General features: G+C 38.5%; 1 protein-coding gene across 1 annotated transcript in view; it reads left to right on the forward strand.

The window, feature by feature from the left end:
- METAP1D (methionyl aminopeptidase type 1D (mitochondrial)) overlaps positions 1–12,919 on the forward strand; it is a 77,935-nt gene that overhangs the window by 55,331 nt on the left and 9,685 nt on the right. The window contains exons 2-6 of the mRNA XM_010843824.1: positions 4,615–4,772; positions 6,766–6,915; positions 8,321–8,469; positions 8,997–9,039; positions 12,507–12,670. Coding sequence (XP_010842126.1) covers positions 4,615–4,772; positions 6,766–6,915; positions 8,321–8,469; positions 8,997–9,039; positions 12,507–12,670 — 664 coding nt within the window. The remainder of the gene's footprint in view (positions 1–4,614; positions 4,773–6,765; positions 6,916–8,320; positions 8,470–8,996; positions 9,040–12,506; positions 12,671–12,919) is intronic.

A 12,919-nucleotide genomic window follows, 5' to 3' on the forward strand; every position in this document is an offset into this window, starting at 1 on the left:
GCAGCTTGGAGCAGCAGAGCCAGCCCTGGATTGGGACTTCCAGGACTCTAGCTGGGGCTGCCAGAGGTGTGTCTTGGTTCCTCAACCATGAAGTAGTGACATCAACAGCTGTCCCCTCCCCAACAGCATTGGCAAGACTCAATGTGTGTGGAGCACCCGGCACTCTGCTTAATTACAGAAACTGGCTATGAAGTGTTCACCACTACCACTGTTACTATTTTTATTAGTCTTACCATCATTAATAGTCATCATAATACATGCTTTTCTCATAAGGGAAACATTTGGGAGCTTAACTTTGGTCCTACCTAGGGATGCAGTTAGGGAACCCAGAATCATGGATTGATTACACCTGAGCCTTTCCTTGGTGATAGCTGGGATCCAGATTTTCCATTCTGTATCCACAGACTAAAGAGCCTCGTGATGAAAGTGAAAGAAGAGAGTGAAAAAAATGGCTTAAAGCTCAGCATTCAAAAAACAAAGATCATGGCATCTGGTCCCATCACTTCATGGCAAATAGATGGGGAAACAATGGAAACAGTGACAGACTTTGTTTTCTTGGGCTCCAGAATCACTGCAGATGGCGACTGCAGCCATGAAATTAAGATGCTTGCTCCTTGGAAGAAAAGCTATGACCAACCTAGACAGCATATTAAAAAGCAGAGACATTACTTTGCTGGCAAAGATCAGTATAGTCAAACTATGGTTTTTTCAGTAGTCATGTATGGATGTGAGAGTTGGACCATAAAGAAGGCTAAGTACTGAAGAACTAATGCATTTGAACTGTGGTGTTGGCGAAGACTCTTGAGAGTCCCTTGGACTGTAAGGAAATCCAACCAGTCAATCCTAAAGGAAATCAGCCCTGAATATTCATTAGAAGGACTGATGCTGAAGCTGAAGCTGCAATACTTTGGCCACCTGATGGGAAGAGCTGACTCACTGGAAAAGACCCTGATGCTGGGAAAGACTGAAGGCAGCAGGAGAAGGGGATGACAGAGGATGAGATGGTTGGATGGCATCACTGACTCAATGCACATGAGTCTGAGTAAGTTCTGGGAGATGGTGAAGGACAGGGAAGCCTGGCATACTGCAGTCCATGGGGTCGCAAAATTCGGACATGACTGAGCAATTGAACGACAACAACAGTTCACAGACTGTCCAGCCAGACCTCTGTCAGTCACCTCCCTGCAGCAAGTATCTGGTCAGCAAAGGGAGTTTGGCTTGAGAAAGACGATGGATTAGGCCAACCCATCACCACTTTTTGAAAAAAAAAAGTAGTAACTTTTAATAGTTTTCGGATGACTTTTACATTTTCAGAGTGTTTCCTTGTGTGTTGTTAGCTCATGTTTCTTATGCGTGGAAGAGGATTATACTTTATGAAGGCAAACTGACCTGTGTCCCCTCAGCTTTGCACTCAGGGGGGAGTTATTTACCTTTGTGTACCTCCACATCTTCGACTATAGAGCGCAGTGATAACAGATCACAACTTGCATGGTTCTCATGAAGGTCAATGAGCTAACATATGTAAAGGGCCTAGTGCAGTAATTGATACATAATAAGTTCTCAGTGAAAAAGCTATGACAAACCTAGACAGCGTATTAAAAAGCAGACATCATTTTGCTCTCAAAGGTCTGTCTAGTCAAAGCTATGGTTTTTCCAGTAGTCATGAATGGATATAAGAGTTGGACCATAAAGAAAGCTGAGCACTGAAGAATTGATGCTTTTGAACTGTGGTGTTGGAGAAGACTCTTGAGAGTCCCTTGAACAGCAAGGAGATCCAGTCAGTCCATCCTAAAAGGAAATCAACCCTGAATATTCTTTGGAAGGACTGATAGTGAAGCTGAAGCTCCAATACTTTGGCCACCTGATGTGAAGAGCATTGGAGGGGACCCCAATGCTGGGAATGATTGAGGGCAGAAGGATATGAGGGTGGCAGAGGGTGAGATGGTTGAATGGCATCGCTGACTCGATGGATATGAATTTGAGCAAATTCTGGGAATAGGGAAGGACAGGGAAGCCTGGCATGCTTGGTTCATGGGGTCGCAAACAGTCATCTCAGACACCACTTAGCAGCTGAAGAACCACCATTAAGTTCTCAGTACTGGAAGCTATAGTGAAGCCCATAGTTTCTTTCTCATTTTGCTTTTTCAGTATTCTTGAAGGAACTACTGTTTTTTGAGCATCTACTAAATGTAAGGCACTTTCACATACTTTATTCCAATTAATTCTCACTTGAGACTGAAAACAAGATTCTTGCTCAGGCCCACACAGTTGAGAAGTAGTAGAGCTGAGACAAAAGTCCAGGCTTCTGATTTCTAGCTATCTGCTTTTACTAGGAAACTGCCCTGCCCCCTCTTAGACCAGTTCACACCCCTGGGGATGGTGGTGGTGTCTTTAGGGAAATACTGTACTTTACAAACTTTAGGGAATATGTATCTGCCTCTGTCAAACAAAGGTGATATTCCTGGCAGTATTTTGGCTGGTATTTGGAATTGTTCAAAATATTGTTTAAAATACAATACCTGAAACAGCTCTGGAAGTTTTATTCAACAATATTATATTCAGCTTTCTGGAAGAACATAATTGAGTGAAACTTAGGACACGGACAGGCTTCCCTGGTGGCTCAGACGGTAAAGAATCTTCCTGCAATACTGGAGACCTGGGTTCAATCCCTGGGTGGGGAAGATCCCCTAGAGAAGGAAATGGCTACCCATTCCAGTAATCTTCCCTAGAGAACTCCAAGGACAGAGCAGCCTGGTGGGCTGCAGTTCAAGGGGTCACAAAAGAGTGAGACATCACTGAGTGACTAACTTTCTACTATGAAACTGAATCAGTGACCACTGGAGTCTGTTTGCATCTGTGCCTTTTTTCCAGTTCACTTAGAGATCTTGAGTTTTGGGGCCAATACTCACCTGTAATTTGTGTTTCCATTAGTCTAGGCCAGTAATTCTGAAACTTTAGTATGCATGAGAATCACCCTGGGTGAGGGTTTGTTAAACACAGATTGCTGAATTCATCCCACAATTTAGGTCAGTAAATTGAGGAGGGGCCCAAGAATTTGTATCTTTTCCCCATGTGATACTCAGATGCTGGTCTGGGTATCACATTTTGAGAACCAGTTCTCTAGATCAGGAGTTTGACAAACTTCTTTTCTAAGGGGCAGGTAGTAAATATGTTAGGCTTTGTGAACCACATGTTCTCTGTCACAGCTATTCAACTCTGCTACTGTTGTGCAAAAGCAGTCATGACTAATTATAAGTGAATGAGTACAACTATGTTCCAGTAAATCTTTATTTATGGATTTATGGGCACTGAAGTTTGAATTTTGCATAATTTCATGTTATAAAATGGGATTTTTCTTATGATTTTTTTTCAACCATTCATAAACATAAAAATCATTTTCAAGTTGTTGGCTCTATGAAAACAGGAAGCAGGCTGGATTTGCCCTTTGGATTGTAGTTTGCCAGCCCCTGACATGCAATTATGGCATGTAAGGGAGATTTAAACTACTGTTTTAATTATAAAAATAATGCAAGTGAATGTTCCTAAAAGTCTATTGGTTTAGAGAAAATAGAATGGATCAGGAAGTCTTCCTTCCCACCCCAGCCCCAATCAGATGCCCCAGAATCTGATGAATATCAATCTTCAGAAATTTTACAGGCATATACAAACTTATATAAATGCATAAGCTCTTTTTACCTTAATGAGTTTTTCATACATACTGCTCAGCATTTCCTAGCAATATATTGTGACCTCTTCCCATATCAATATGCAGAGATGATTTAGCTTTTTCTCTTTAATATCTCTCTACTTCTCTGTCTTCTGTTGTGTAGATTTACCATAGTATATTTAACCAGTCCCCTACGGATGGACATTTGGATTATCACTCATTTTTATCTACCACAAACAGTGCTGCAGTTCATCGTCACACTTCCATCACTACATATGGTAGAGTCCTAGGAGATGAGCCGACGAGTCAAAGGATATGTGCATTGAAAATTTTGATAGATATTTCTAAATTCCTATTGTGGGTACTTTTGGAGCCTACATTCATTTGTTTTCAGGGTTGCACCCTACATTTTTACTATTTAGTCTTTATCTGACTTGAGCATTCATTACAGTGAATTTCAGTATAATGCCTCGCTGCACATGAACTTAACACAGAGTAGTAATCCTATCGAGGGCAAAAACGTGCAGCTGGCAATTTGTCCAGGATTCGTGAAAGGAAAACGACCTTAAAGAATATAAAGCCACCCAAACAGTGCCCTGAATCTAGGGTCATCCTGGCCACGGCTGCGTTTAAGGTACCACAGCACAAATTGCTCTTTTGATAGACCTGGTGTTCAGCAGACGTTTCTATATGTTTGTTTCCCACTAGGATAGAGTTTCCCATTGTCAAACATTTAAGTAAACAGAGCATTAGCTAATAAATATGCTGTACTACTATTGTAGTAGAACTCAGAATATCACTGCTTTCCTTTCTGTTTGGAGCTTTTTCGTTTTTGAACCAATAAAGGATTATTATCATGATTTAATGGACAGCGACACAACAACTGAAAATGTAGCAATAAGTACTTTTTTTTTTTTTGCTTAACATACGTCTATTTCTGCTCCCAGGTTGTCATAGGATTTTCTCGTCACCACTCAATCATATCTACTTACACACACAGTCAACCAGTCAACAAAGAAGAAATTTCTTTTTCCGGAGACAAAGAGAGATTTCCCACAGTATAGTTTTGCCGGCTGCAGTTTCTTCAGCTCATCCAGTCCCGAAGGTACTGCATTGCCTATTATCTGTTGCTTTTTCCAGCCAAGATAAAGGTTAACTGCAGAAGCGATGGAGTGTTTTCGCGCCTTTGATTTCTGAGGCATCTGAATTATAATTTTTAAACTTAGTCTGTGATATAAAACTGTGGTTTGGGAAGTGTTAACATCCTGCAGTTCTATAATATTCACTTTTTAAAATAAGGCACTGAGCTTCTAACTGCTTAGTTCTTTAGAATTTAAATTTCTATCATGAAATTTTCTATATTAAATTTCTACCATGAAGATAAGATTCTATGTATGTAGTTTCTTTAACTTTAAAAAAAATTTTTTTGACAACAGTTGGAATCATTTAAGAAAGATTCCTTGAAACCAATACACTAGGCGTTTTTTTCCTAAAGCTTGCTGTTACATTTTCTGTGTTACTATTAATGCTGTCTTTCAGTTGCCCTTTAGAGTAAATTAAATAAAACATCTTGTCTCAAAGCATTCTTGATTTTTTTCAGAGAGTATAGTTCTGTGAAAGACAATCTATCCATTTTTCCAGATGCAATGTAAAGGAGGTGTGGGGATCAATTAGGAAGAGTGAGAATAGCTGAAAGAAATAAAGATTTGCCACGAAAATCACCTGCTTTTCCTCTTTCTATGACTTTTTTTGCAGGGTAGTAAATCAACATTAAGTATATCATACTCCCTGAAGGTGAGTGGCCCATTTTTGTGACAAGGGCTGACAAGACAGGCCACCAGAGCCCAGAGTATGTTTCTGGTATTTCCTTAGTAGAAAACAAAAAAGAAGTCTCCAGAGAGGTGAATGTATTGTTTTAGAATTTCAGTGACAAGCCAACAGCCCTTCTGCCTGTGGTTGTAACCTGGCCAGATTGCAAAGCCAGGAGGAGGCGGGGCTGTGGAGATGGGAGTGCTTTGTGGGCACTGGTACCGAAGCCAGAGGGAAGATGCTCACTCCACGCTTGGCTGTGGCAGCCCAAGTGGTGATGTTACCTGTGTCAGAAAGGCCCATCTGAACACAGGGATAAGTGAAGGTCCTTAAATCCTGTGTGATGCAGTTCACAAAGCACAGAGCCCTAACCTTAGCCCTTCCAGAGTTGCTGTGATGTTCATTGAATAGTGTTATCTCCCTCAGCTTCCTGTCCCCAAAGTCTGTGTAGCCTTACTGGGTGCTGTTCAACAAAACTTATGTAGCTGTTGCCATAAATAGTTGGTAAAGAGCTGTGCAAAACCTGGGTCTGAAAGGAGCTCTGTGTGTGAGACAGTATTTATTTGCTGAATACCGCCCATGGATTTAAGTTAGTGGGGGAGAAGGTTCTCCAAGGGTGGTCAGAGTTGAACATTTTGAGTTTCAGAGGAGGAAGGAGTTTGTTTTTGACAAATTATGAAAGTGTGCAAAGTATTTTTTATGTACTTGGGGGAAAAGAAAGGAAAAGGCAAAAGAGCTGTTTTGTTTTGTCCTCTAGTTCCTTCTTAGTTTGGGTACAGTTGCAACATGTAGGGGAAGTGTGTATTTGATAGGCATCCATGAACTTGACAGTCTGCCTTTTACATACATTCATTGGGAGAGGGTGTTGTGGGCTACCCTTTGCATAAATTTTATCTTTGTGTCGAGGAGATGAAAGCACTCTTAATTAACCATTTGGCGGTTGGGGAACTGGGTGCTATTTGTCATCAATAGCAATTCTAAGAGGGTTGGAGGAGGAAGAAAAGAAAACTCCTGTTTGTTTTGACCAGAAGTCTCCTTCAGTCCAGTGTGACTCAAAGCACCAGTAAGGTTAACAGACCATCCAGAGGCAGCACTAACAGGCCACGTTAAGTTCAAAAGGGCAGGGGAAGGAACCGGGGGCAGCCTGGAGGGTCTGTTGTGCTGGCTTCGGAGGTCGGTGCTCCGGCAGGAAGGGCAGAGCTCCATGAAGCAGGAGGCTGTGTGCGAAAAAATGATCCCATTGTCGTGCGCTGGGTTCTGATCTTCGTTTTCAATCCTTTTTCCTCAAGCACATAAAGAAGCCAGACTATGTGACGACAGGAATTGTACCCGACTGGGGAGACAGCATAGAAGTTAAGAATGAAGATCAGATTCAAGGGCTTCTCCAGGCTTGTCAGCTGGCCCGACATGTCCTCCTCTTGGCCGGGAAGAGTTTAAAGGTGGTGTCTCACGAAGCCTCGCAAGACTTGCATAAAGGGCAGCAGACCTTCCCCACTTTTCCTTATTTCCTTTATCTCTTCTTTTGTACACATCTAATTTGTTAAAAATTAAGTAAAACCTTGGGATAGGGGACAGGAATTGTGTATTTTCTGTTTATTCAAAAGATAATTTAAAATCCAAAGTCAATGTTAAGTAGCAGAATTCTGAAGATAGCTTGAGCTCAGTCAGCCTATCCAAGTTGCTCCATGACAGACAGCTTTGACTTCTGCCCTCTTATTCCTGCCTGTAATTTCTGCTTTTATTCCCCACATTATTTCTTGTGCCTGAAGAGTTGCTTTGCCTCATACTTTGGCTCCTATTTTCTTGCATTGGTTCTGCAAAGAAAGATCAGACCAGACACACCAAGCTGTAGGTAATTCAGCAATGTAATTGTATGCAACTATCTTACTATAAGATTTAGGTCTTTCAGAATAATCTGAAACTGAATCTGAATCCTGCTATGTAAGGATCATAAAAGAAAATACCAGCCTATAGTTTCCAAAAGGTGGGCTGCATTTAGGAAATGAGACTCAAATATGAAACACTTGGTATAACATCTGTGTGATAGACTTGTTATCAATGAACCATAATGTGAATATAAAATAACATAAAGAAAACAGTTGAAGGAATGTTAATTTTCAATAAAAGATCTTGTTTTAGACTTTTACTTATAATATATGAGTTTATGGAGACAGTGTTTATGTGCCCACAAAACTTGATTTTAGTTTTCTTTTAGTTTGGGAGCAATTTGGGTATCTTCTAGTAAGGGAAAAATATTTTTAAAAACACACTGATTTGTTTTGGTATGAAAGAAATCAAGATCAGTGAACCAGAATCTCTACAAAATGTATCAAACTAATTTTTTCAGATGATGATCCATAACCTCCATGCCATCACTGCAAAACCCACGTAATGTTTTGCTGGGATAAAAAGGCATGGGTCGACCTACTTTTCAAGGTTTGTCACCTCAACTGACGATCCTTTTGACAATTTATATGCCTTGATCAGCCGAGGCCACTAACCTATTGAGGAAGAGGAAGGAGTTGCCTCAGAACGTGTTTTTGAAATCTCCAGGCTAAAAAGGAATCCTGTCATTTGATGATTCACAAATGATTGAAAGGATCTTAGAGTTTAAAATGGCCGTTTCCTAATAGCCCATAACACCACCATATACCCAAACAGTTGTCAGAAAGGCACAGTTTAGGATTTTGGTGTTAATCATAATTAATTAAAATGTTGTATCACAAGCTTATCACAGTAAATTTGTACAACCTCATCTGGAAGGGCTGTAGCTATAGGCACAGTCAATAAATACAGGAGATCTCTCCAACTGTCGCTTCACAGTTTCTTTATTTAATATTTCAGGTTGACATGACAACTGAAGAGATAGATGCTCTTGTTCATCAGGAAATAATCAGTCATGATGCCTACCCCTCACCTCTAGGCTATGGAGGGTTTCCAAAATCTGTTTGTACCTCTGTAAACAACGTGCTTTGTCATGGTATTCCTGACAGGTATTCATTGCTTAATAACATATTGTTCCTTTGGAAACTGAAACGTGAAACTAAGATCTGTAATGTATGTTGAAAGACACTATAGTTTAATTGAAACCTGCCTGCAAACTTTTGAAACCGATTATGATAAAGCAACAATTTTGAAGTATTTTGTTTCTAAATGGACATAACACCACCATTTAATGTTTGTTAAAGCAATATGTAATCTGAAAAAGTGGTTGTACATTAAATATTTCTTTTACCATCCACTATTGTTTTGGCTCTTTGCGAAATTAAGGTAATAATAAGTATATTTTGTTGAGAATAAGTAGATTTTTAAACAGTGATGCTACATGTTCATATTATGTATTTCTAGTAAAAATGATATGACTAATATAAAGATTAGATACAGTTATTCCACTCAATCCTTCTCCACTCTGAATTATCGTCACTATTCATTGGGCTTCTGATTGCAGTCATTAGGTATTTATTTTTATATTCCTTTTATTGGGATCTATCACCATTTTTTTTTTCTGTTTATGTTTCAGTCGACCTCTTCAGGATGGAGATATTATCAACATTGATGTCACGGTAAGTAAATCATATAAAAAACAGTCTTTGATCAACTTCAGAATTGCTGGTAGCAACAGGAAGAAGAGTGGATTGAAAACGTGAACTGCGCCGATGGAAGTGCTGTTTACTTCTAGACCCAGACGCAAGCAGCTGGTTTCCTTTTTTGTCTTTAACGCTGTGTTTATTCCAAGTAAACCCAGGCCTGACTTGAATTTAGGGCTGGAATCAGATGCACTGAGATCAATGTTGGCCTAAGTGAAATGTCAACCCAATCCTGCTATGTGTCATGTTTTTGAGAAGGTGTAATTGTTATTGATCCACTGTGTAGTTAATGCAGAGCCCTACAGCACTGGGCAGCTGCTGAAGCTAGATATATATGAGATGAGCTAAGGCGAAGAAAGCCAGCATTTTTCCTTCACTCTGCCAAGATTGATCTTCCTCTTCCTGCTGATTTTGAGTGGGGCCTGTCATTATCTTACTCTGTCATTAGGGGCTACATTGGCCTGTGTGTGTCAGTCTATTTGGACAGAAACTCTTTTGCTAGCAGTGTTCCTTAGATTTATTAAAATCCCTGAAGGTAACGTTGTGTTCCATTTCTGGTATAGACAGCCTTGAACTCCAAGCGTACACGCAGAGTGCTTTTCTTTCTTGAACTTAAGTTTTCACCAAATGGTTAACAGCCTTTCTTTCAAATAAAGCCCCAGGTAATTTAACACAGGAACTTCAAACTGTACAAGCTCTAACCTTTTCTAATTTCCTTAGCCTTTCACAGTTCTCAGACTTAGGTTATTTGTGCTTTGACAGTTTGTTTTACTAAAAAATTATGTAACGGTACCTTAGGATAATGAAGATTGTACATAAATTCTATACATCTGATGATTAATAAGTATATTTCAAATAAATAAATAAATATAAAGTAAACATCTGCTGAGAACTAGTTGAGACAGACAGCATTCAAGGAGTATTTTCTCTATTAGTGAGAAAGTATTCTTAGGAATATGATTTCATATCCAGGTCATGAAACGTGGATGGGAGTGGGAATGTGGTAGAGGTTGGCATCCAGTGGTTTAGTTCAGTCTGCTTTTTAGTTGTTTAAATTAATTCAGTCTTTTCTCTTCATAGCAATTTGTCTTAGTATATAGCCAAAAATTCGTTTATGGTGGATACTCTCTATATCATTTTGTCCTAGTTACTTAGAATACTTGAACATTTGCTCCACATATATTGCTGCTCTCTCTCCAGCTCAGAATATGTAGAAGGAGGTATTTTATAAAGTATACATGAAATAAAGTATTTTTCATTATGCACTTTTCTTTTAGATTAAACCTGACTTAGAGGCTATCCATTTATTATCTTACCTAATCATCCCTAATAAAATATTGCTGCTTTCAATGAAATCAGCATGCCCTTCCCACCTGTTTCCAATGTGCCCAAAGAGAATAGTCTCTGCCTTTCCTAAGTTTCCTGAAGACTTTCAGTAAACAATTTCATTTTTAACATTCAAATGATCAAAGTGAAATGTTTTCGAGTGTCTCAAAATGTGAGGACTTTTCACATGGCACAGTGGTAAAGAATCTGCCTGCCAGTGCAGGAGACACAAGAGATGTGGGTTCGATCCCTGGGTCAGGAAGATCCCCTGGAGAAGGGAATGACAGCCCACTCCAGTATTCTTGCCTGGGAAATTCCATGGACAGAGGAGCCTGGCGGGCTCCAGTCCATGGGGTTGCAAAGAGTTGGACACATCTAAACACGTGCACAGAGCAATGTGAAGGGACCAAGGAAGCATGCAGGTCAGTAACTGAAATTATATTTCTTATGAAATATTTTATTAAATGAAAGGCTTCATTACTTATCAGAAAATACTCATTACATTTTATAATTGTTTACGTCTAGTATATATCACAAGAAAATAGACTTCCCCTTGAAAGTTGAATGTTTAAAAAAAAAAGATGATGTGATATCCCATAATAGTTGCTCAATAAACATCTTAAATGTTATTAAATTATTAATAAATGAAGAATTAAATAAATGAAGTATAAAACAAGAATAGTTTGTGGATAAAACCAATAATTATAGATAACTGCCACAGACTTTCAAAAGTATTATTTCCATATATATTGAATCTTTCAAGTAGTCATTTTCAGACTAGTGAAAAGTAATATGAAAAGGCAAATAATGATTTTTTAAATACATTTTTACTTAAATAGCAACTATAGAAACAGCGTTACAATTTTGTCTTAATAATTGCTCTTTATTAATAAATGTTATATTCTTGTGTATAAAGTAAAAATTTGTACTCTCTTGGATTACAAATGAGAATAAATATATAAAACACTGTTGTATTGCAAGGTGACTTGATATAGTAGAAAAAACACTGGATTAGAAGCCAAGAATCCATCATATTGACCTGGATCTGCCTCTTGTTTTCTGCCACTAACCTTAGACAAGTCACTTGTCTGTGCCTCTGTTTCCTGACTTGAAAAGTGAAGATAAAGACTTCTCCTGCCTCCCTTACAGAGCATACAAGAGTATTTTTATTGAAGACGAGTATACAGATTAATTGCATATTAAAACAGAAAGCTTAGATAAACATCTTTTTTATTACAGTTCCTGCATTCTACTTCATGAGAAAGACAAATGTGAAAAATAATTACATAGGACAAATTTATGCAAAATAGCAAATTCCATGCTATATCAAAGGATCAATATTCAACCAGTCTCCTCTACCTTCTGTATTTATTACAGTGTTTGGTGATTATTGATTTTTATAATGAATATGGTGTCTTTCAAGATCCTGCAGGGCCTTCTGAGTCATTGAAGACAGATAAAATGCTATTTTCTGTCATTTTATTCTTAAACCTGTTTTGTTATATTCTGATTCTTTAAAAATCCATGTATAGTGTTTTCTGTTAACATTCTGCTATCTGGAATATTTGATTAAGATTTCACTTCCAGACAGGATTTTTCTATAACTTATTTCATTCCGATATTGAGCCACTTCAGTTCTTGGAACTGAATTCTTCTTCTGTCTGTTATAACACTGACACATCTATCTTATTTCTTCTTGTCATTATCTATCACTTCCAAGTGTGGGACTGGTAAATAAAAGATAAGTATCTTTATGATACTTTAAGAAACCTTCCACTGTGTGAAATACTTCTGAATTCTCTAAACCTATTGCAGTAATTATGGGTCAATGTCTTTGGTCACTATTTTTGCATATATAATTTTGCCTCAGAAATAAAATGAGGACTCAAACTGTTAAAGAATATTGATAATCATAGTGCTGAAAGAGCCATGCTAGTCATGTATTTATTTAAACTTTTGTAATATCATTGTGTGTCTGTTTCGTGTTTCTGTAAACTTAATAATTCTGGAAGGGTGAAACACATGAATTTACTAAATATATAAAGGAATGCAAGGTAGACTGTAGGAGAATAGATTTTTAAACAAGGACATATTTGTACATTTCTGCCTGTGTTTAGGTTTACTACAATGGCTACCATGGAGACACCTCAGAAACATTTTTGGTGGGCAATGTGGATGAATGTGGTAAAAAGTTAGTGGAGGTTGCCAGGAGGTGTAGAGATGAAGCAATTGCGGCTTGCAGAGCGGGGGCTCCCTTCTCTGTCATTGGAAACACAATCAGGTAAGCCTTACAGTGACAAATAAAGGGAGGGTTGGCAGATGGTACAAAGGTTATTGGTGGCTTGGTGTAAAGTTGATGACATGTTTTATGATTCAGAACCGTCATTTCAGTCTGATATCAGTATGTGAACTGCCAGGCTGCAGTGCTGTTCCCTGAGTTTTAAAAAAAAGAAAACGATTTCAAAAAAGTGAATTATATCAGGTCAACAAAGAAACTGATAGAAGCAGCAAGCAATATTCATATGACTGC

The sequence above is a fragment of the Bison bison genome, unplaced genomic scaffold (genome assembly GCF_000754665.1).
Source record: "Bison bison bison isolate TAMUID 2011002044 unplaced genomic scaffold, Bison_UMD1.0 scf7180017864190, whole genome shotgun sequence".
NCBI classification, from domain to species: domain Eukaryota; kingdom Metazoa; phylum Chordata; class Mammalia; order Artiodactyla; family Bovidae; genus Bison; species Bison bison.